A 22,278-nucleotide genomic window follows, 5' to 3' on the forward strand; every position below is an offset into this window, starting at 1 on the left:
TTTTCAGTTACTGAAGTTTAAATATGCTTGAAATGTAAAAGTGGCATGAAACTGGAGTGATGCAAGAATATTTAATGTTTCTTTAAAATCTTACCATTTTTTCACTGGAAAAATTTGGGGGGAGTTCCCAGCCTTGTCTTTGAACACCAATCCTCAATTATAAATTATGATAAACCTATATTGAACATAAGTGCTGTCAGCAGGGTAATAAATTCCAAAGTAATACTTCTTTTTCCCCCTGAGAATATGTTTCTACTTCTTGAATATGAAGTATAAAATGCATCCCTTAATTTCATAAATTATTAAATATTTGATATATTGTTTTTCTTAAAGCCTTTTTAATGATACATAAAATTACACTCCCCTGACTTTGGTGAAAGAGTCTGGTAACTGTAAAAATAATGAATTACTGAATGACAGCACCAACATTTCAGTACTTGAATGTTTCCTGAAAGAACAGGATGACCAAAATGGATGTTTGATGTAGGAGTGCATGAATATGCAAAGAAAATAAGTTATCTACACCATTTTGTAAGCTTCAAATCCATAAAGGCACATAACTGAGTCCCACCAATGGGCCAAGATACACGCATCCAAACAAGTGTTTTTCCTTCCAAGCCGTCACCTTACTGGCTGTACATTTATCCTACCAGCTACCATTGATAAAACTGTTTTAGAATCACTCTTGTCAAATTACCTTCAGAGTTTATTACATCCATTGGAATACCTATGTGGTAACAACATACTTGTTTCTCGGAGAGTAACCCTCAGAGCTAAATCAATCAAATAAGGATGGCAATCAAGCTGGCAAAACATATTTTTTAAATGCTATGTGACTATGAAATTACTAACACTTGCATGGCTTATAGTTCATAAAATGACTGTGAACACATTTCCCAAAGAAGGACCCCAGCAGACATTTACTTAACAGCAACAGTGGGAATAAATGAATTTTTCTTGAGTCTTCTAGGCAAGCATCTGATATTCACTTGAATGAATAAGTTCTAATATATGTATTATATTATGTATATATGTATTATTTTAAATTCAGCCTCATTTAAGCTAATGGAATGGTTTACATTTTTAAGGACAGTCCTTCTTCCATTCTTTTTTATCATATCATAATATAGATAAGTAACCATTATATCTCCCTTACTTGAGTAAATATCAATTTAGTACCTCTTTAGTAACAATTTTAACAGATTTTGGTTGACTGTGTCCTTACTGTCACCAGCTAGCTCTGTAGCATTGTCAGGAGACTCAACCTCTCTGTGCCTGTGACACCCTTGTCTACAAATGAGGGCTTGGGGCTCAATTATATTTAACACCTCTTTGAATGAAAATATTACGCGATATCACATCTGTGTATGAAACAGCTATAATTATCATATACGTATCATGAATCTCCACACTTCTCTTGGGGTTTTAATTAAATCCAAGCTGAAGTAACTTAAATTCAAGTTATTTAAAAAGACATCTAGACACTGATGTGTCTAGTGTCTCTAGGAAAATATTTTCTACCTGATGATAATGATCCTGAAGATACATGTGTGCAGTACTTTAAGTTGCTGCTGCCCTACGCGAGTCTCACATTTTAAGAGCTGCTCTCATTATCCTCATTATGCAAATGAAGAAGATATTGAGGGTCAGAGAGATTTAGTTGCCTGTCTGAGGTGATAGACGAGCAAGCTGTAGAGCCAGACAGAAACTATAGGTCTTCTGCTTCCAATTTAATGCTCTTTTCCTCCATCACCATATCTGCAACCCATCTTTTAATTAGGAGACAATTCTTCCAAGGTGTCATCATTCCGAATTTACACTCCTTGAAAATAAAATCTGCCTTTAGGAACCTTCTGGCACCTCTTTAGACTATCCACTTGCGTCACTGCAGCTCTCTCTGCTTTTACAAACTAGTTGTTTTGTCAGCATGAGTGTGACAACAATTAGACGTCCCCTGTTTTTGCCCCATGCCTTTTCTCCTTCACAGTCATTCAATGACAAGCGTAAAAAGAGCTTCATCTTTTCACGAAAATTCCCATTCTACAAGAACAAGGAGCAGAGTGAGCAGGAAACCAGTGATCCTGAACGTAAGTAGATTCTCAAAGAGAATGTCACATACAACACAAGATATAAAAATCCTTCACGGGCAACACGCATGACGTAGGCTCCCCCACGCCACACGCCTAGGCAAACAAACATGGCAGACAGGCAGGTCAGGGCTTACTACTGTGACCAGTGTTTGGCTGCAGTCTGGATCCATCCCTTGAAGAAGCTCTTCTGTGAGGAATGCATTGGAGAGGGACTTGAGGAAGCTGGGACTTTGCTTCCAAACGTTTACCTGTGACCAGGAGTGGGTCTGGTTTGCCTTTTCTATCATGCAACTCTCTAGGGCTCGAGACAAATTCTATTCTGGGCAGGAATATTGGATTCCATTGCCACCTACATAGTTTGAAATGCATGCTAATTGGGAGCGATTAAATTCCTTGTATTGATTGCTAACATTTGTTCACTCTTTCTCTCCCAATAGCTCACTTACTGAACAGTGAGCTTGTATTGGTGGATACTACATCTAAGAATGTGTCATGAAACTTGGAGTGGATTATTGCTCCGAGTGGCACAGCTCCATGGCAACATTGGCAGTGCGCAAAAATGGCATCTGCTAAATCTTTCTCTTTTTGTTACAATCTTCTGCTTAAACGTTTTGAGTTGCTTTACAAATCTTTGAGTCTCAGCCCAGAGAGTTTGGGGTAAAAGTTGTTTCAAAAGGAGAGAGACTGGGATCCAGATTGCTTAGGCAACACGGTCTGTCATGGTAGTATCCATTTCAACTCCACTGACTTCTTCCTTCCTCTTCCGTGGCTGTTCTTCCTCTCTCATTGCTCTCTCTGGGGACTTCCATGCAGGACATCCCCGGATTAGGTGACGACGGTTATGGAACAAAGACTCTGAGTAAGTTCCCAGGAATGGTCACTGTAACTTTTCTTTTCTTTCCCCTTCCTTTTGAGTTTGGCTTTTGTTCCTTTTCTTGAGGGCCTTTCACTCCTAGCATGCACAAGATGCGAGTTTTATTTGTTACCTAGCTGTGAATGCTCCTACAAAGTAATTTTGAAACGTTTTGTTCTGCATGTCAGCATTGAAAAGCAAAGTGTGTCAGGCACTGTAACTTCTGTTGCAGTTTACACCTTCCCTTTCTGACCATGTGATATGACCAACATGGTCCTGATGCCACCTGTTGCATCCCTTGCTCTGCTGCCTAATACTTCCCGGAGAGCAAGAAGCCATGTTGAATGAAAGGGCAAGCTAAATGTTCCAGAACAGGAAAGCAGAAACGTACTTTATGTCCTTTCTTCTGCCTTTTCACCCAGACCTTGCCAAATTCCACAATTGGGTTGTGTGTGGCTATCAGTAAAGGAGCTATTTTACAGTCAAAAGGAACATGCATTCTCCAAAAGTAAATATTAAGCTATGTGATCTCCCACGAATAATTCTTTGTTATTAACTTTGATTTTTTTCTGACTTGCAGTGATCCTGCTTGAAACGTTTGTATGATAAAGTTTTAGATATGTATTAATATATTTCTCTATTAGTGATGTAGTAGCTGCATTACGTAATCAGATTTTCATTTTATAGTGGAAAATAAAATATATTAAACCTTTAAATCTTTTAGTTATTAATGCCTTTAGTCTGTGTCTCGTTGCACTGAGCAATAAAATATAATCAGCCTGTGTGTTAATATACTATGCTATGATTTTTCTTTCTTTAATACTAACTCCATTGTGTAGGCACCAGTGAAATAAGAACAGTGTTTTTGTGTCTTTTGCAACTGTATCACATATTCAATTTTTGTTTGTTTTGTTTTAATTTAACAGCTATGAGCAATATTTTTAGAAGCTGTTCATTTGTATAAAAATATAGCATTGAGCTGAACTTTGTTTTCAAGAGCTGTTTACATAACCCTGCGTAATAATACCTTTCATCCTTCAAATTGTTACTTCGGACTTTTTTTAAAGCTATGTATCTGTAGAAAACCAAATCTGATCAAGAGTAACCACTGAGCTCCTTAAAGATGAAAACTTTATCTTTGAGTCTCTATATGGAAGAGGTCATCAAATTTTTCTTGAATTCTTGGCTGAAGTTAAAATATTGATTTCAACATTGTCCGGATAACATCAAGTACCACCAAAGAGGGTTCCTAAATTTTCAATTGAGTCAGGAGAGGGAAGCATGTTAATGCTTTGCTAATAAATGAACATCACTAAAAGATAGTGGCTATTGGAGTGTCAAAAAATACGAGTGATGCCTTTTTAAATCCAGAATGTGTAAATGTTTCTTTACTCTTTAAAAACTGAACAGATTTCACTAGGTGAGGTCATTTGCCAATTAATGTTAGCGTTAGCCGTAATTTAGACTTTAGCTGGAACATATTTTTAATTCCTTTTTACCTATAAAATGAGAAAATTCTGTTATCCAATATCTTGATGCTAAGAGACTGGTTGTTAAATGAAACGCTGCATGGTCCTACATTTTCCAGAGATAGTGTAGCTGAATTCTAAATTATTTTCAAAGTTAAAATCAAAAACAAACAAACAAAACACTGCCATCCCCAATTCTAGGTACTTAAGATAATCATGTACGTAAAGATAGACCATTGTTGGGTGTATACCTTGACTTGCGTTTCAGTAACAGAAAACAAATTTGCACTGATTCATCTACACTTCTTTCCTAGTACCCCTCTTCACTTGTAAAATGTGTGCTCAATTAGTGCTGCAGTTCTGTTCATACACCAACATCCAGAGAAACAATTCTCGTGAATTTAACGCATGCTTTGGTTTTCATTAGTTTCATGCTCTAAAAGTAATCCATCCCTAATGTGTTAATTAACTTGATTATGGGAATCCTTTATATATATATATATATATATATATATATATATATATATATATATATCATCTCAAATCACCACTTTGTACACTTTAAATGCATTATAATTTTGTCAACTATTCCTCGGTAGAGCTGAAAGAAAAGAAAACAAATCCATCCAATTGGCAAAAATCTATAGCAAATACATTTTAAAGCACCTTTATCCTGTTAGAGAATAATGTTATATATTCTTTTTCTAAAAACGTACAATTGCCACTTTTGAAAAAGCTGAAGTTGTTGCTAATGAGCTTCAGAAATCAAATAGTTACATATTCCTCACTTAATTAACCTGCTATACAAAGAAGCTGATAAGCTGATGAATTTATCTTCTGTACCTTAATACATAGTACAGATGAAAAGATATGATTTTATAAGTAAAAGCTATAAATCTGACATATACATCTCTGTTATGTGAGTTAAAAGGTGTTTTTATGACAATTTGAAATAAAACTGTACAAGCAAGTCATTCAACATGAATTAGAAACGTACTTCATGCCAGGACTTGCTTAGTATCAGAGCATTTATCTTCTGCCTGTTCCATTCTTCCAGAACCTAATAGCTATCCAAGCGAGAGTCTTAAAGTAAAAACAGGGAAATACTGAGCTGATTCACACACCATTTTTCAGTGACTCGTTTCTTCTCCAAGGTTTTCTACTCACTCACTGAAGCAGGAAAGATCTCCAACAATCCCTCTTTACCCTGAGAACTAGTTTAGGAATTCTTTAAATAGAACTAAAGTTCAAGGGATTCCAGGGATCAACTGGCAATTTGAAATGCAATGTTCCTGCAAAACACCTAAAGGCCAAACTAGAGAAGAAAAAGCCTGCAAGAAAACTGCCCATTTAGAAGCTCCTGAATTTATAGCCAAGAAACATCCAGCTGAGATGTTTTCCTTAGTAACACCAATCTAGAAAATCAGACCTAGAGGAATGGGTCAAAGGAACGTGCTTAGATTGACATTATACATTTTTTGTAATTAAAGATACTTTCCTAAAAAGGAGACACAGCAATCAAGTAGTAGTTTCCTCCTGTAAGATGGAGATAAAGTTTTCATCTTTTTTATCTTATCTGCGTTTTCTTAAAGCGGTCTCCTCTGCAAACTTTTACTAGCCTTTTGCTCACATTTCTAGCCGCCTTGCATGAGTGTATTAAGTTCTGGCTGCTCCCCAGTGCTTGGTATCTCTTTAATTTGCTGTGCTGTTTTTGCAGAACATGTTTCTTCTAATGCCAGCGATAGCGAAAGTAGCTACCGTAAGTTATTGCTTTGGTTTGTGCTTCTTTCCTTTGCAATTGCCTCATTGCCCGTGGTGGTCATTTCAGATTTTTGCTGTTGTGTTTCGATTGCTGCCCTTTTATCATCTTCATCCAAAGCAAATGGCTTGAAATGAAATCATCCTTTGATGTGGAAAGATACAAAAGACACTAGGGCCATCGGTGAACTCTTACGTGATTTATGCAAGCAGTTCCTATCTCAGTTGACTGTGGTCTATGATGCAATTCTCCCAGAGAAGGTAGGGGGAAGTTCAACCCGGTAGATTTTGACATTCTGCCCCTTCCAAAATAATTTAAACTCCTTGCAGGAGGGTTGAAAAGTCATGGGGTTTTTTTTCTTCTCATTTTGCCTTTTCCTTTCCGTTCCTGGCTCCCCTTTACCAGAGAAATATTCATAAATGACGGTGTTCCTTTTAAATAGAGCATGAACCTTTTATATCTCTTCTCTCCTTGATTACTATTTTAATGTAGTTACTATGCTATATCTAACTTTATATTTTTGATGGTTGGGAAGTGATGAAAAAGTTTCATCCTTTAATGTTGAAGGAACTCACGTGTTTTTTTTTAAGTGAACAAATCTTGGATCAGAAAGCTTAGCTGAAAAGGTAGGTAACTACTTAAAAATTATTTCTGGTCTTTGTTTGGTCACCTCAAGCCATTTGCTTAGTGTATAAAAATATTCACCAAACACCAAACACATCCTTTTGATCCATTCTTATGGTTTCTTACCACCTACTTATTGGTTTTTGGTGACAAACATAGGTACATATTATTACTGTGATTTTTACAATTTCTATAATATTTATTTGTAGTCCTTAGTGAAATGGATTACTCAAAAATCAGTTGCCAAAGATATTAAAAAAACTGCCGGCCCAATATATAGGACCCATAGCTACCAAGACAGAAATTGGTTAGGTTTTTGTTTGGTTTTTTCTTTCCTTGAATATTGAATTAATTGAAAACTAGAATAGTTTTTGTTTGTTTTGATTTTGGTTTTTCCATTATAGCATGGTACTCTACAAAACCATGCCTGTTTTGAAGTGGGGTGCCAAGTAGTTTGCTTGGAGTGTGACAAATTTAAGTTGGATTTTGCGAATGGCTTTGGAGAATCAGTTGGTGGCAAATAGAAAACAGCACAAAAGAGGAAAGATGGCAGAGGGAAGTCAAGGCCAGAGGAAGAAGATGAAACATACCACAGAATGAAATGAAAAAAACTTGTGATGAGACACCCTTGATCCATCAATTTTAGAACCACCTAATCTTCTTTAAAAGAAAGACAAGTCTTATTAATGAAGGAATCAAGTGTTCTCATTCTCAATGTGGTCCTTAATATTTTTTACATTTTTTCTATTCTTATAATTTTTACAACTGTCCAAGCTTGGAGAAACATCCTCCCACCCTTCTTTTCATTTGATTTTACAATAAGAAACCAAACCAAGAAGAAGTGACCAAAGATTGTCCCCATGACACCTGCGGTACCCTCAATATAACTTGTTTGCTGAGTTTCATGGAGACCAATGACCCTACTTTCTTTGATGTTCAGTTTTCAATTTTTAAGGGTTGTTTGTCCCTCCTGTAGACACATGTATAGAAAGGGGAAACATCATACCTTATTTATTCAATTTGTTTTATGGAAAGTATATACAAGAACTGCCTTTTCCTTTGGAAATCTTTTTTTAGAGTATTTTAGAGGTCCCTCTTTCTTCTTCAGAGGTGGGAATATTTTTCCAAGAATCATTAAGTTATAAAAATTGGGCCAAAGCTTTCAGCAGCTCAACACATTTTGGTAGTGATGCTCCAAGATGACATCAAATAATCTTTTCACTCTCAAATAGTAGGTGCACATAAATGTTAATTGAGTGAATAAAGGAAACAAGTTACAAGCAGCTTGAGTTATCTATGAGAAGAGTTGGCACTGGACTCTATGATATTACTAGAGCAAATGTGGAGTCCAATAATCTATAATGGCTTGGTTTTCATCTGAGGTTATAGAAGGTCAGCCACTCAGACTGCTTTCTTTACAAATGACCAAAAATAGGAAGAGTTTTTGTCATAGCTTAGAGGAGTAAATGATATTTCTTTCCCCAATATGGAAATATGAGGAATTCTAGGTGAATATTCATTTACCATTCAACATCTACTATTTGTCATGTTCTTTTCATAGGCACCCTGAGACCCAATATGAATCTCAACCAACTCTAGAACTCAGCACACATATAGTGGAGAGATCATAAATTAAAAATGCACAAAATATGGCAGTTTCTAGGGTAAGAGTCTAGCCCAAAAATAGCGGGAGCTTCAGAGGTGATTTCAAAGAGAAAATTCCCCTTGAGCTGAGCTTTGGAAACATGAGGTTCTTGCCAGCTAGACAAGTTGAGGTAGAAACTTTCCAGGCAGGGCAGGGGCAGGGAAAAAGGCAGAGGCTTGAGACAGACATGGTTTCCAGAAAATGCCCTTTTGAAATCAAAATAGGATGCATTTTCTATTGAATTCCTGTCTTTGCTGTAGTTATGACTGACCTTTTTGTTTTATGAATAGCAGTATAGACAAATACTAAAAAGACACTTTATTCACTGATCTTCAGGTATTATGTTTTAGTCTTAGCACCATTTCATGTCCATTCTGGGGACAAATGGCTTTTTAAAAATGGTCAGTATTTAGAAACAAAAACCCAGGCTACTATGTTCCACAATTCTAGAGGGCACCATTCACACTGCATCCTGGAGTTACACAGTGTGACAACCTTCCTTGAAAGCCTCACACATTTCCTGAGATGCATGCACACACGTACACACACACACACACACACACACACACACACGCACATTTACACAAACTTCAAATTCTAACAAATAGCTCAGAACTTTGCTGCACCATCTCAAGCATTAAGGTTTTATTTTTGCCAAAGTCCAAATATAATGAGCACTAGCCAAAATGCAATTAATTACAGCGCATGTTGTCTAATTATACAAAATGGCACACCTCAAAACTATCTTATTTAAAGGCTAATTCCAGATTTCTGTCTCTCAACAAAGTAGAACAGTACAGGCTTCTATTTGTGGTTGTTTTGTGTCTTAGCTTTCAATTGCCCTTGTATTGAGATGCAATCAAGAGCATGTAGTCATAATGGAGACTTCGCAAATCTCCACAGCGGAAGACCTGCCTTCCTCACAGCTCAGTAAAGCTCTTTATGGCCTTATGGATATGGGGGAGCTAATGACCCTCCTTCTAACCCGCTGGTGCTCATCAGCTGAATTGGATTTTCAAAATAAGGATCTTGAAGCAAGGATCTGAGTGAAATTTTGAGGTGTTGACATGAGGAGACCCAAGACGCTTCCAATGTAATCAGTCAAAATGATGCCTATTTTCTTCTTTCTCCGCTCGGCTCAAATATTGCCCTTATAGTTCCTCTAGTTCTTTAACCTTTATAAAGCAGTTTTTTATTCCATCTATTTTCTCATTTGATTTCTGCAGCAAAGCTATGAGATATATCTTATAGTAATACTCCATTTCCCAGGAAGCTGAAGCTGCAAGAGGCAACATACCTCACAAATGTGGTAGCATTTCAAGTCCAATTAAGATATTTTAATTCTGAATCCCATACATTTTCACTCTAACCTATAGTTTGTAATCCAAGCCTCTTCACATATTATCTAGTACATTTCAACCATTCCATACCACCTATTAAATTAATACAAGCAGCAGCATTTATATAGGATTGACTATGTTCTAAGCCTGGTGTTAATGTTCTATGTATATTAACTGATTTAATCTTCTGAACACCCTATGGAGACACTGAACCACTAATTCACTATGTGATCTTAAAGAAATCACTCAACGTCTTTGAACCTCAGTTCTCCTATGTAAAATGAGTAGCTTGGGTTAGAACAGGGAGGGCAAGTAGGTTTTAATCAAGATTCCAACTCTGACTGATTGGTCATAACTGCCTGAAGAGTTGTATTGAAAAGTATTGAGGCCAAGTTGAGACTTGTGGCAACGATCAACTTGTGATGCCTGTGACGGGCCTGGAATGGGGGTGGTAACATCATGTGCTACACAGTCACCATCTATGAAACACATAAACTCCAAACCCTTTCTTAACTTTAACATTCTATGGCTCTAAGAACCTAACTTATTCTTACTAATCATCAAATCCAGGCACTGAACACTAAATTTAGAACATTAAATGTATCACCACTGGGCTTCACCAGCCTCTCTTTTCTAGTTTCCAAAAATTCCTGAAGAACATCAATTTGCTTTTCTCGATCGCAAGTGCATATCCAGGTCTTACTCCTAGTCTCTCTTATTGTGACTTGCTTCCAGTTGAAACACAAAGTGTTTCATGGAGATTGGTACAAAGGCCTTTGCTAAGTTTCCTACAGCTGCAGATGTCCACACACAGCACTGCCACTCGCCCACTCTCAGCCAGGCAATTGCAAAAACAAGACCAAGTAATAGTCTGTACCTTTTTGTCAGCTGTTATTTCCAAGTGCCAACACCTCCTGAGCAAAAAATAAAAAACTACTAAGAATAACTATTTTGTGGAGATGACACAGCAGCATTTTTTTTAAGAGTTTGTGTTTACAGATGGAACAACATCTGGCCTCTCTGTGACTCTGACCCAGTTCAACTCCTATCTCGCCACCCATCCTTTGTTCATCTGTAGGGTCTGCCCGTACATCCCAGTCCCCACAGAGAATTCTATATCTCTTGTCTTTTTGAGATAGTGTGATATACTCCACAAGGAGTCAAAAAATATATAGTTTTAAATCTTGACTCCACTATTTACTAACTGAGAAAACAGACTCCATTGATATCTCTGAGCCTCAGTTTCTTCATCTGTAAAATGGGTTAGCACCACAGCACATACCTAAAAAGAAATAGCTGTGAAAAATAGACGCCCATGGATGTAAAAGCCCTTGATGGCCTGGAATACACACATGAGTATCTTTCCTCCCTTGCTGTGACTTTTATTGCCTTCTCCTCTCAGTCTCCTTTCCATTATCCATAGAGCTTTTTATTCTTGAACATGAAAGTGAAAATCGGTTTAAAGTGCTGAATTCCCAGCTATTCTGTAATACCAGCTGCCATAGCTTCCCTTCCTTACATACTCCCCGAGTGTCACAAGCTCTTTAGTATTGGGATGGGCCTTATAAGGAGGTACTTTGCCACTGCTGTCCGCTAGTCTTACTGCTCTGAACAAGAGTCAGTGCCTTTGGTAAGTTAGAAAATAAACCAAAAAGCAATGAATAAACAAAGAACTACAGAACTGTCTAACAAAGTTAATCAATGCTATGTTGCCTTGACCAGTTTTCTGAATCACAAATAATACATACAGACACTAAATGTCTTATTTAAAGTTTGCCTTTAGAATGTCCCATCTGAACGATCTGCAAGGTCATTGGAAAGAAATTCCTCCTACAGGAACATGATGTGTTACATTCACTTAGAGAAAACCACACTTTCCAAAATGAAAACCTGCACAGAAATGCAAAGTAGAACCTATCTTCGGCCTCATTGATCATCCTGTTTTCTACCCCTAAAGTCAGAATGCAAATTCACTGACCTCTGTGTGTTAAACACTGGGGAAAGAGTAGAAAGGGAAACCCTTGCATTCATGGACTTCCCAGTCTAGTGGAGAAGTCTAAGTATCATCTAATGGTTAAAACCTTTCTTATTCCATTACATTCTTTCCTCATATCAATCATTTCATGGAGATTTCCCTGTAAAGTTACAGCCTAACATTGCAGTGTTAGTCTGTGATGCTTCAATTCCTAAAGCTATGCTTTTCCCCCAACCATTTGACACTTATTTTTTTTGAATTCCTATAACCTCTACATCTCAGGCTTTAGATAATTGAGGCCTGGGGCTTAGCAATCAATCATCTTTTTTCCTTTTTTCTTTCTTTTTTTTTTCTTCTTTTTTTGCCCAGTCTCTGTAAATTTCAGGAGTTTTGTTTATTTAAAGGAATCATTTTTTCCTGAATGAAAAAAAAAAATTGAGAATCTGACTCCTCATATACCAAACCACTGTCCAGATGTGGGATTGTCCCCTGAAGACTGCTGGAGGAGCTATAAGTAGATGCCACTTAGAAGGAACATCAGGCCCATTGTCCGTGCCCTTAGGAAGTAGCTCGGCCTAGCAGTCCTTTCTGACAGTGGGCCCTGCTTGAGGGTGAGGTAAGATGTGGCAGGCCAGGGCCATTTCTCATGTTTCAAAATGTAAGACACTCCACCCCACCTCAGCTACCCAGTCTCCAGGGAAGACATCTGTACTTTATCCACATATTGTTTAATTTCCCCAAATCACTTGTCAGTATCAGAACTGTCTGTGATAATAACTCCTTGTATGAAATGAACTCACCGGTCTGATGCTGTGACCACTGAAGGAGCAGCATGTGGTCCTGACAGACTGTGACAGTGTGTCAGGGATAATGAAGAGATAAAGCAGTGAGATTCATTGCCCTTTGGCATCAGGGAAAACTCATATCACAGTCTTCCTCCATAGAATAGCAGACAGGAAGTCCTTTTCAACAGCCCTAAACTATTTCTCCACCAAAGCTTAAACAGGCCTAGGCCTGAAGCAAATGAAAGAGCAGACCCTTCTGGGTTTGCAGCTGAATCAGACTGATCTCATGCCCAGGTCATCAACTGCGTGAAAAAGATGACTGAAGAAAATAATTGTCTAAAACCAATTTACGTCCCATGGTTATTGTTGACTTGAGGCCCACCATGAATCAGAAGCTTGTAGCAAATGATGTTGGAGGGCTTGACACCTTTACTACATTATCTTTCTTAATTCTTTTTCCAAAGTCTCAGGCTAGATTAGGCAGCAATTATAACCAGTGATTGAGGGTGTGCCTCAATTTTTTATCTTCATGAATTGACCCAGCATTTTCCTGATGAATTAACATTAGAGTAAAATCCTCAGTGCCTTGTAGTATATGCTGATGAAGTTTTGGTGTCAAATAAAACAGACACTTGCTTTTGAACGATGTGCTTCTCTGGGAAATAAAATAGAAGAGGAAATAAAAGGACCAGAAATGCTGATAATGTAGTAAGTAGCAAATGATCGGATGGACCCTGTCCTTGAACTAGGTGGTGTTAAGTGGTAATGCTGGGTGTAGAGGCCCCGCTGCTTCATTTCTCAGCGTCTGATGGAAGGCGGTCTCATAAGTCACTGTCCTGATGTACTGTAGATAGCTGGCCTCCAGTCATCACTTAGAGGTATGACCATCGATAGCCTGACACTATGATAGTGTAAACAGTTCTGTGAGGATGAAAGAATTTTTGGAATGGTTCAAGAAGCAAAAGCAAGGAAAATTAACCCTAAACTGTGTCTGTTTCCTGTGTTTCAGAACAGGGCTTGTAGCTGTGGTGTATGACTGCTTGTTAGTTCACTGTAATTTTTCTCTCTTCTCTTCTCAGGAGGGCAAGAAGACTTCATTCTTTCTTATGAGCCTGTCACAAGGCAGGAAAGTAAGTTTCCCAGCATGCTATGGTTCCTGGTTTCTAGGTCACAACAGGTGACACCATTACAGGAGGGAAAGAGGGAAGGTGTAAGGAAAATAAACTCTGCTTAGTGCTCAGCTGTCGGCAGACCAGACGCTCTCTCTTTCGCCCTGTCGTCAAACTAACAATTTTCCTGCTGACCATGGGCAGTGACAGCTCCAAAGAAGATGGAGCAGCTCTCCAGATGAGTGGTTCTTAGTGACACCCAAGTCACTAGCGAGCTCCATCTACAGGACCAACGGGTAAAATCGAGAGACTGACAACAGCTTAGTATCGGGAAGGGCTTTCTAGCAGACCTTTCCTAAGATACAAGCCACCTGTGAGCTGATCCAGAAGTCTGCATTTTCTTTTCCTGGAGGCATTCATACAGAGGCTAATGGCTATTGACAAAGATATTGCAAAGAAAATTCAAGCATCAGATGAGGAGTTATACCTAATGAACTTTAGAGTTCTCCCAACCCCATGATACAAAGGAATTGGGAAAACTCCAGCAAAGTATAAAGAGCATTTTGAGCTGAGGAAAAGAAATTATAAAAACATTAAGTTGTCGTTATTACTAACAATTACTTTTTAAAGTCATTGTCTAAACAATGGCCAAATAACTACTTTGAAATCTTTTTTCTCCTACTCAATTGACTAAATTCAATAGCTGTTTTGACATTGTGTAGGCATAACCTGAGAGTAAGCAAAACCCTTCCAAAAATGGCTTTTCATTGATAGACACTGCCGTTGCTTTTCCCTGTTAGTTAATTCCAGAAAGTAGGCAGAGCGAAGATAATGAGTGTGAAACATCAATTTCCCTAGGCAGGGCTGTGTGGGCAATTTATCCAATGAAGTAATGCCCTCAGCAGTTCTTACTGTTTGACAATGTCACTATAAAAATCACCCTTGCATGGGGCTGGCCCAGTGGCTCAGGCGGTTAGAGCTCCATGCTAACTCCGAAGGCTGCCGGTTCAATTCCCACATGGGCCAGTGGGCTCTCAACCACAAGGTTGCCAGTTCAATTCCTCAACTCCCGCAAGGGATGGTGGGCAGTGCCCCCTGCAACTAAAATTGAACCTCCCGGATGGCTCAAAAGTTTGTTGGAGCGCATCCTCTCAACCACAAGGTTTCTGGTTCAACTCCCGCAAGGGATGGTGGGCTGTGCCCCCGCAACTAGAAAACAGCAACTGGACCTGGAGCTGAGCTGCATCCTCCACAACTAAGATTGAAAGGACAACAACTTGACTTGGAAAAAAGTCCTGGAAGTACACACTGTTCCCCAATAAAGTCCTGTTCCCCTTTCCCAATAAAATCTTAAAAAAGAAAAAAAAAAGAAAATCACCCTTGCAGGACAGTTTTGCAGTTGTTTCCACATCTTCCTTCTTATCTGCATCTTCCTTTCCTTCTGCAGTAAACTATACTCGGCCAGTGATTATCCTGGGCCCCATGAAGGATCGGATCAACGATGACTTGATATCTGAATTTCCTGACAAATTTGGCTCCTGTGTGCCTCGTACGTATCATTTTTCTATTCTCCAGAAAATAAGCTTGGCTCCTTTTGAGATGAAGAAACATGATTCTTTTCCTCCACTATTCTCTCCAGTGGTTCAAATACTACCAGTTACCTGTTATCCAAGCATCTCATTTAATTTTCTCTGCCTAACACTTTTTATCTACCCTGTCATGTATTGTTTTCTATCTAGTGAGTATAATATGTTCTCCCACCTGACTGTGGTTCCCTAGAAGGCAGAATGAATCTTGTCTTCGTAACTGCCGTGGCATTTAAAATAGAATAAGATTGTGATAGGTATGTTCTCATAGGATGATTGAAATGCCACTGAAACATCTTTTTTCCCAATAAGAAAGATCAGACAAAAAGCCACAGGTTGAAATCCTCAGGGCCATGTGTCAATCCAAAAAGAAAATAGCGTTTCCCCTATGTTTTAATAGTCTAAGTGTTGGGAGGATGAAGACAAAAAGATAAATAGAACTTTAATCTATCCTCTAGCCATTACAAGCTTGAATCTACTTTCCTGTCATTATAGACAATCATCAGGGCTCCTGGTCCCTCTGAGTACAGCCCCATAAATTCTATCTGCTCTTCCTCCTTCCACTCCACCATACTTTTCCCACTCACCCACCTCCGTCTCTCTTCCCATTGTGACACATAAAAATGCATAAAGGCCTTCTGTGTAGATAGACAAACCACCAGAAAAATTTTAATTTATTCGATAATCAAGCTCTTACATCTCATCCCAACAAATATTTCTTTCTCACGCTACATTTTTTAAGCTCTATGCTTTGGAGTGTCTGTGACATTTCAGTGCTGCAAATGTCCCCCGGAATATATAAGAATAGCAGGAATTGCATATATGTGCAGTACATGCACAGAAGGGGCTGGATGATGGCTACATCTCATGAAACGTTCCCAGCAAGGGCTCTGGGAAGAGACCCTGCCATAGAACAAACATATCCTGAGAAACACTAGATAGAAAGGATCAAGTCAAACCTTAGTCCATTCATAGCAGCTTCCAGTTCCTCCACTTTTGAAAGGAAAACAAAAAAGGCCGTCCTTAAGCATCATTTCCATTTCCCCCTTCACCTTGCACACTCTTTTCTTTCTTTTTTTAATTAATAGCACTATTTTATGATAATCAATACATGTTCATTGTACAAAACTTGGAAAATGCTAAAAAGAAAGTTAAACAAGAAAATAAAAAATATACAGAATCCCACACAGAACCCAGATATAACAACACTGTTAATATTTTCTTAGATTATCATCTACTCTTTCTTTCTATACATGCATATACATTTTCTCCTGTGATTGAGTACATATTAAATATAAGTATTTTTTGCTTAATATTATTTAAATTTTTATATAAATATTTTAAATGATTATTATGTCATAATTAATCATTTTTCCTCTATGGGTATTTTGTTTTTTCTTTACTTTTCACTAGTATGAATTATAAGTATAATTGTAACTATGCGTTATAATTATTGTTTATAATTTATAAACTAATATAATTGAACATCTTTAAGGATAAAATTTTATATAAGTTTTGATCATGTTTTAAGCAGATTACTAGGAATAGAATACCTGAGTCAAAGATTGGAAATATATTAACATTTTTTATTTATATTGATAGATTGTTTGCCCTTTTCCTCTTACTAAGAAGTTTAGCTATCTCTAGCCATGATTAAAGTTTAATCCCGCCTTAACTATGGTGATCTTGTTTGACATCTTTTAAAATCCCTGAATATATTTAAACTGTATGTCCATTTTGTTTTTTGGTTACATGACATATTGTCTTACTTCTTTGCGTATGCCATTATCTTTTATTATGTGCTGAACATTGTGAGGCTACATTATTGAGAGTTTGCATTTTCTTAACTTCCTTTATAAAATATTAAGTTTTGGTTCTGGCATCTAATAATTTACTGACAGATCAGCTTCTTCCAGTAATGACTTGGTTTTAGACTTTGTAAAGATGTGTCTAACATAAGTCTAGGTTACTCTTCTCACCGGTGGCCTTTCTGGGGCTACGGTATGGTCTCTAGACTCTCCAGTTAGAAATGGAAGTGGAGTGAATGTAATTGCCCTCTTGTGTTTCTCTTGTCAAGAGTGATAACCCTGTATTGCCTGTTGTCGAGTGTCTGAAAAGAGCTGTTCCATGTATTTTGTCTAGTTTTATAGGTGTTTACAGTGGGAGGCTAAGACGGGCATCTGTTACTATGTCATGGTCCTTCATATAACGTATTTTTATACATCTATGTTGAGGGTGTGGTGGTGGGGGAAACAAGAATAAAGGAAGTTTATAAATGCATGACCTTAATTTTACTATTTTTTGTTTTATAAAGATACTACAAGGCCAAAGCGTGACTACGAGGTGGATGGCAGAGACTATCACTTTGTCATTTCCAGAGAACAAATGGAGAAAGATATCCAAGAGCACAAGTTTATAGAAGCCGGCCAGTACAACGACAACTTGTATGGGACCAGTGTGCAGTCTGTGAGATTTGTAGCAGAAAGGGTATGTTCACCAATCGCCTTACACCTCCCCTGAAGAAGGGTCCCAGGTGACAAGATGCATTTTTTTGGTCATTACTCTCTCCTGATTGCAGTTGTAAATTTTGATTAAAGATTCCTTTTAAGACCTCTGAGTAGAGAACCACTTTGGAGCATGGTCGTTAATCTTTGTTCTACTCTCAATAAAATATGCCGATTGACTTGAGGGAGTAGGAGAGGAGCATAAACCTAACGGCAATGAGCAGCTTAAAGTTTATAAAGATCCACTTTGTCCTTGACTCACTTATCTTTGGCCCCAGTAAATAATATTGAATCTCGTAAAGAAGCTTCGTTACTCTTGGTTGTTTCGATCAGGATCCTCAATTCTTTTTGTTAGCAGGAGTTAACTGCTCATCTCCCTGGAAACTTGAGATTCTCCTGATGGAGGTACATAGGTGGGGAAGACTGCCTCGCCTGCTGCTGGTGGAAATTCCAACTTAAAGGAGGTGGAGATGCTGTGATTCCCTTCCCGCTGATAATTTCAAAGGAATGGAAAAGGGGAGAATGTTCAAGAGAGAAGAGGAGAGGAAGGCACTTGAGTGTGGCTTTAAGATCTGCCTAGAGAGACATCCTAATCTGTGCACAGATGATTAGTTTCACAGGAGAAAAAAAGAGAATTAAGGGCCAATCACACTTGTTATATAATTAGTATTTGTTGGGTTGATTTAATTTGATACAACCTTTTTTCCCCCTTTTGATATACTGGTAAAAAAAAATTAAATAAGAAATTGTAATGTCTTTCTGAGAATACACTAAGAAGTTGCATCTATTTTCTTCTCTCTCAAAAGTTAGCTATGTCATATTGTTTATAATCAATTTGTTGGATAATTGCATCTATTCTCCTCTTTGAGCTTGTAGATATGAGCTTTGTTAACTTAAATGTTCTGGCTGGTGAATAATCACACAACGTTTAGAGATTTTATGTATCTGCTGCGATTCATAGATACCAAACTTAGAATTTGTTACTTAAATGATAAAGGCTTAAGCCATCTTAGTGTGCGTCTCCTATAAGAGCTCAAGTATTGATGGACTCTGTTTATTTTCACTTGGATATTGTAGATGAGTTTTTATCCCCATTATTGATTTAAGACTGTTCCTATCTGCATAATATGTTTTTTTTCTTCTTGTGTGAAAGTTCTTCTAGCATCAGCGTAATGAGGCTGTTTCTCTCCAGGAGGTAGAATATGATGTGTGGCAAATGTATCTACTTTTCCAGAAATATTTAGCAAAGCAACTCTTTGTACTGAGCATACATTGCAGTGAAAGCCAAGTTAAATGAAGTGTGCTATAATGTAATAGGGTTTTTACTTTTTAACGAACAAATTTACATACCCCGTGCAAGCCTCTCTCTCAACATTGAAGATATAATACTTAGGGACCTCTTTTTGTGTCTTCCCTCCACTAGACTGAGCATATCGAGGGCAGGATGCATATAAGCATTCACCAATGTTTGTGGAAGTGCTCTAGATTCACACGATTACCATTCCTCCAAATTTAACATCAGGCAGGGTGAGACAAGACGTCTGTTTATTCCAGCCAACAGTCCTGTCAGCGCTCAAGACTTGGGTTTCAATCCTAGTACTGAGACTTTGGGCAAGTTAGTTAATATTTCTAAGCCTTAGTCTTCTCTTGTATAAAGTGCGGTTGATAATGGCCCTCATAGATTTGAGAATGCCTTCTTGCCAGTTGTCTTCACAGATGGTTTACGAGTTTCCTGAGAATAGACTCGTATTATGCATGTCTCCATATATTTAATTGTGCAAAGCATCAGGTATTTATTTAAGGAAACAAAGTTAACTGGGACAACACGTGTGAAATGTCTATTCCAGTGGCAGACTCTTAGTAAGGGGGTACTGACTATGAGTGATGTCAAGCCTTTGGTGATGACCTGTACGTCAGCTTTCCTTTATGCTTCACCGGGATCCTTTGTCAGACCTGAGAAATCCATTACCCCTTATCTTCTCCTAAAGCACACTGACATTATTTCTAGAAAGCATTGGATTATGACCATTTTTTCTGGATTAACTACATGTTTTTCCTCTTTTACCAGGGCAAACACTGTATACTTGACGTATCAGGAAATGCCATCAAGCGACTACAAGTTGCCCAGCTCTACCCCATCGCTATCTTCATTAAACCGAAGTCTCTGGAGCCTCTGATGTAAGTGGAGACCCCTGCAGGCCTCAGCTGGCCTCCTGTACCTCGTGACCCAGCACATTATTAACAGCTTTCTTACACATCCCTACTAATGGGAAATGCCACTGCTGAATTTTTAAGCATTCCCCATTTTTAAAGCTATATTCAAGTTTTTTGAGCCGCTAGAGACATTACGTCAGTGATTCCTTAAAATGTCTTCGCTAATGTTTCTTTTATTTTCACTTCACAAGGTGTTTTATGTCTGTGCGTGATTTTGTTCTGTTTCGTTTGTTTTAAAGGTAGTTCGATTTAGTTTCGTTGTTCGGTTTGGTTTTCCAAATGATCAGTAGCATTATCTTTGAATTGTCTCTTACTTCTCAGAGCAGTTCCATGGGTAAATCTTTCTAAATGTGTGGGTTTATAAAGAGGGAATATACAATATTTTAGACTCTTTTCATTGGCATTTCACTTTTTTCTGTCATAGAATTCTTAAATTCCTTAATTAAAACCTCGTGTAGATAGACCACTATCCTTAATAGGGAGTTTTCTTCGTGGCTTGGCAACAAAACATCTATAACCTTAACCAATAGCTCCATGCCTGCACACATTTATGAATAAGGAAAAAATGCACGACTAGGATTTTTTTATTTTTCAGAGGACTTGTAAATTAACTTCCTTCAAAAATCAGTAAACAAATTGAGCAGATATTCATGATCTACCTATAACGTTCCATATGTTCTACAGCAATTTGATAGAGAGTGTTGGCATTGCTCTATGGACAACTCTCACACAAAAGTGAGGCCGCAGTAAACATGTAGGCAGCAGAGCAAAGAGGCTAAGAGCAAGACCTTGAAAATTAGTCAGGCTAGGTTTGGGTCTTTGCTTTGCCACTGATGAGTTATGTCCCTTTGGGCAAGTGGCTTGACCTCTACAAGATTTAGTTCCTCACCTCGAAACTAGACACATTCATAATATGGCCTTCATAGAGCTAGTGTAAAAGTTAAACAGGATCACAAATATAAAAAAGCTTCTTCCTACAGTCTTTGGCATACAGTAAGCACTCACTAAAGAGTAGCTGTTATTACTATAAAAGATTTCAAGTTATTTTATTCTAAATGGAATAAAGCTATCTTATGATTAGAAAAAACATAAATAGTACCTTTTCCAAGAGATCACAAGAGTTAATGCTAGCGTGTCTGTTGCAAGAGCTTTGTTCAAATATGCCTTCATTTGGGCCTCAAGACCTTAGAGTATTTGACAAGGTACAGAAGTGAACCACAAAGTGCTGGAAGACATTGCTGATGGAAAGACCAAAGAAAATGAAATTACTTCATCCCAGAGGTGAAAGCAGTTACTTGCTTAGGAAAACGGCTGTTTGCCTCTTCTCTGAGGATGAAGAAATGAAGCAAGCTGCAGCAGCTGCAATTGCAGCCTGAGAGAATTAAGTTAAATACGTAGTTGATCTCTGGGCAAGCTGCCAGAGCTTTATCTTAAAAGCAGACTATATGCTCATCAATAAAAGATAGACAAAGTTTCTTATCAGGATGAAAAAATAAAATCAGGGGGTCACTGAGAATTAGGCACCACGAATTTGGGTATTAAATTATAATATAAAGAGCATTGCCCATAGTTGGCACATGGAAAAATATGTTCATGATAAAATAATGGTTCTTGATAGTGTTATTCCCTGATAGAATGTATTAAATTTCTCCTCGTGTAGGATATTGCACAAAGTGAATTAAGCAACACCAAATTTCATTATGAAAAGGTAATTTATAATCTGTGAAGAGCCTCATAAATATTATTATGAATGCTAACGTTAATAAGAATTTCAAAAATGGCCCTCACATCCTGAGAACAGCATCTTAAAGGCCTGTTTCATAAATAGACGAAGAGGTTTCCACATCACAAACATGCGGTGGGGTGAATGGCTTCACAGGGAAGAGGCCTGAGGGAGAAACAGCAGTTGCACATTAGGTTGAGTGTGAGATTGGGAGACAAATCCATCTGGTGCTCAGTAGGAGAAGGTCTACTTCCTTCCACAATGATGAGGTGACTTATTTAGTTTTGCCTTAGGGCATTGTCACAGCCACTTATCACCAAGGAAGATTAAGCAGAGGGAAGGCTGGATTCCTCCTTGAGGACAGTGAATCTGACAGAATGTGCTGCAGCCATAATCCCAGGTCTCCCATGCAGTCATGGTGACGTTCGAACCAATATGCTCTTATTTGTAAATGCTGGGTGTTTACTTTGCAGTTCACTCTTTTCCAAGGGTTTCACTTCAGGAGCAAAGCTGGAATCAATTGTCCATTCCCCAGGAAGGAGTGAATGCTAGGTCAGCTGGAACAAGAGCATGGCAGCTGTCACATTTAGGCATGGATACAT

The 22,278-nt window shown here is 38.0% G+C and overlaps 1 protein-coding gene across 30 annotated transcripts in view; it reads left to right on the forward strand.

Annotated features, from left to right (window-relative positions):
- DLG2 (discs large MAGUK scaffold protein 2) overlaps nt 1-22,278 on the forward strand; it is a 1,894,072-nt gene that overhangs the window by 1,862,612 nt on the left and 9,182 nt on the right. For 16 of the 30 annotated variants that reach the window (XM_088791538.1, XM_088791536.1, XM_074335659.2 and 13 more), the window contains 6 exons: nt 1,988-2,087; nt 6,130-6,171; nt 13,620-13,670; nt 15,097-15,198; nt 17,550-17,722; nt 19,808-19,917. In XM_088791538.1, the coding sequence (XP_088647664.1) occupies nt 1,988-2,087; nt 6,130-6,171; nt 13,620-13,670; nt 15,097-15,198; nt 17,550-17,722; nt 19,808-19,917 (578 nt within the window). Of the gene's footprint in view, nt 1-1,987; nt 2,088-2,903; nt 2,950-6,129; nt 6,172-13,619; nt 13,671-15,096; nt 15,199-17,549; nt 17,723-19,807; nt 19,918-22,278 lie in introns of all 30 variants that reach the window. The other 14 variants (XM_074335663.2, XM_074335662.2, XM_074335667.2 and 11 more) reach the window with 3 other exon arrangements.

This window comes from Rhinolophus sinicus, chromosome 14, assembly GCF_057876585.1.
Source record: "Rhinolophus sinicus isolate RSI-liver-muscle chromosome 14, RSI-T2T, whole genome shotgun sequence".
Classification (NCBI taxonomy): domain Eukaryota; kingdom Metazoa; phylum Chordata; class Mammalia; order Chiroptera; family Rhinolophidae; genus Rhinolophus; species Rhinolophus sinicus.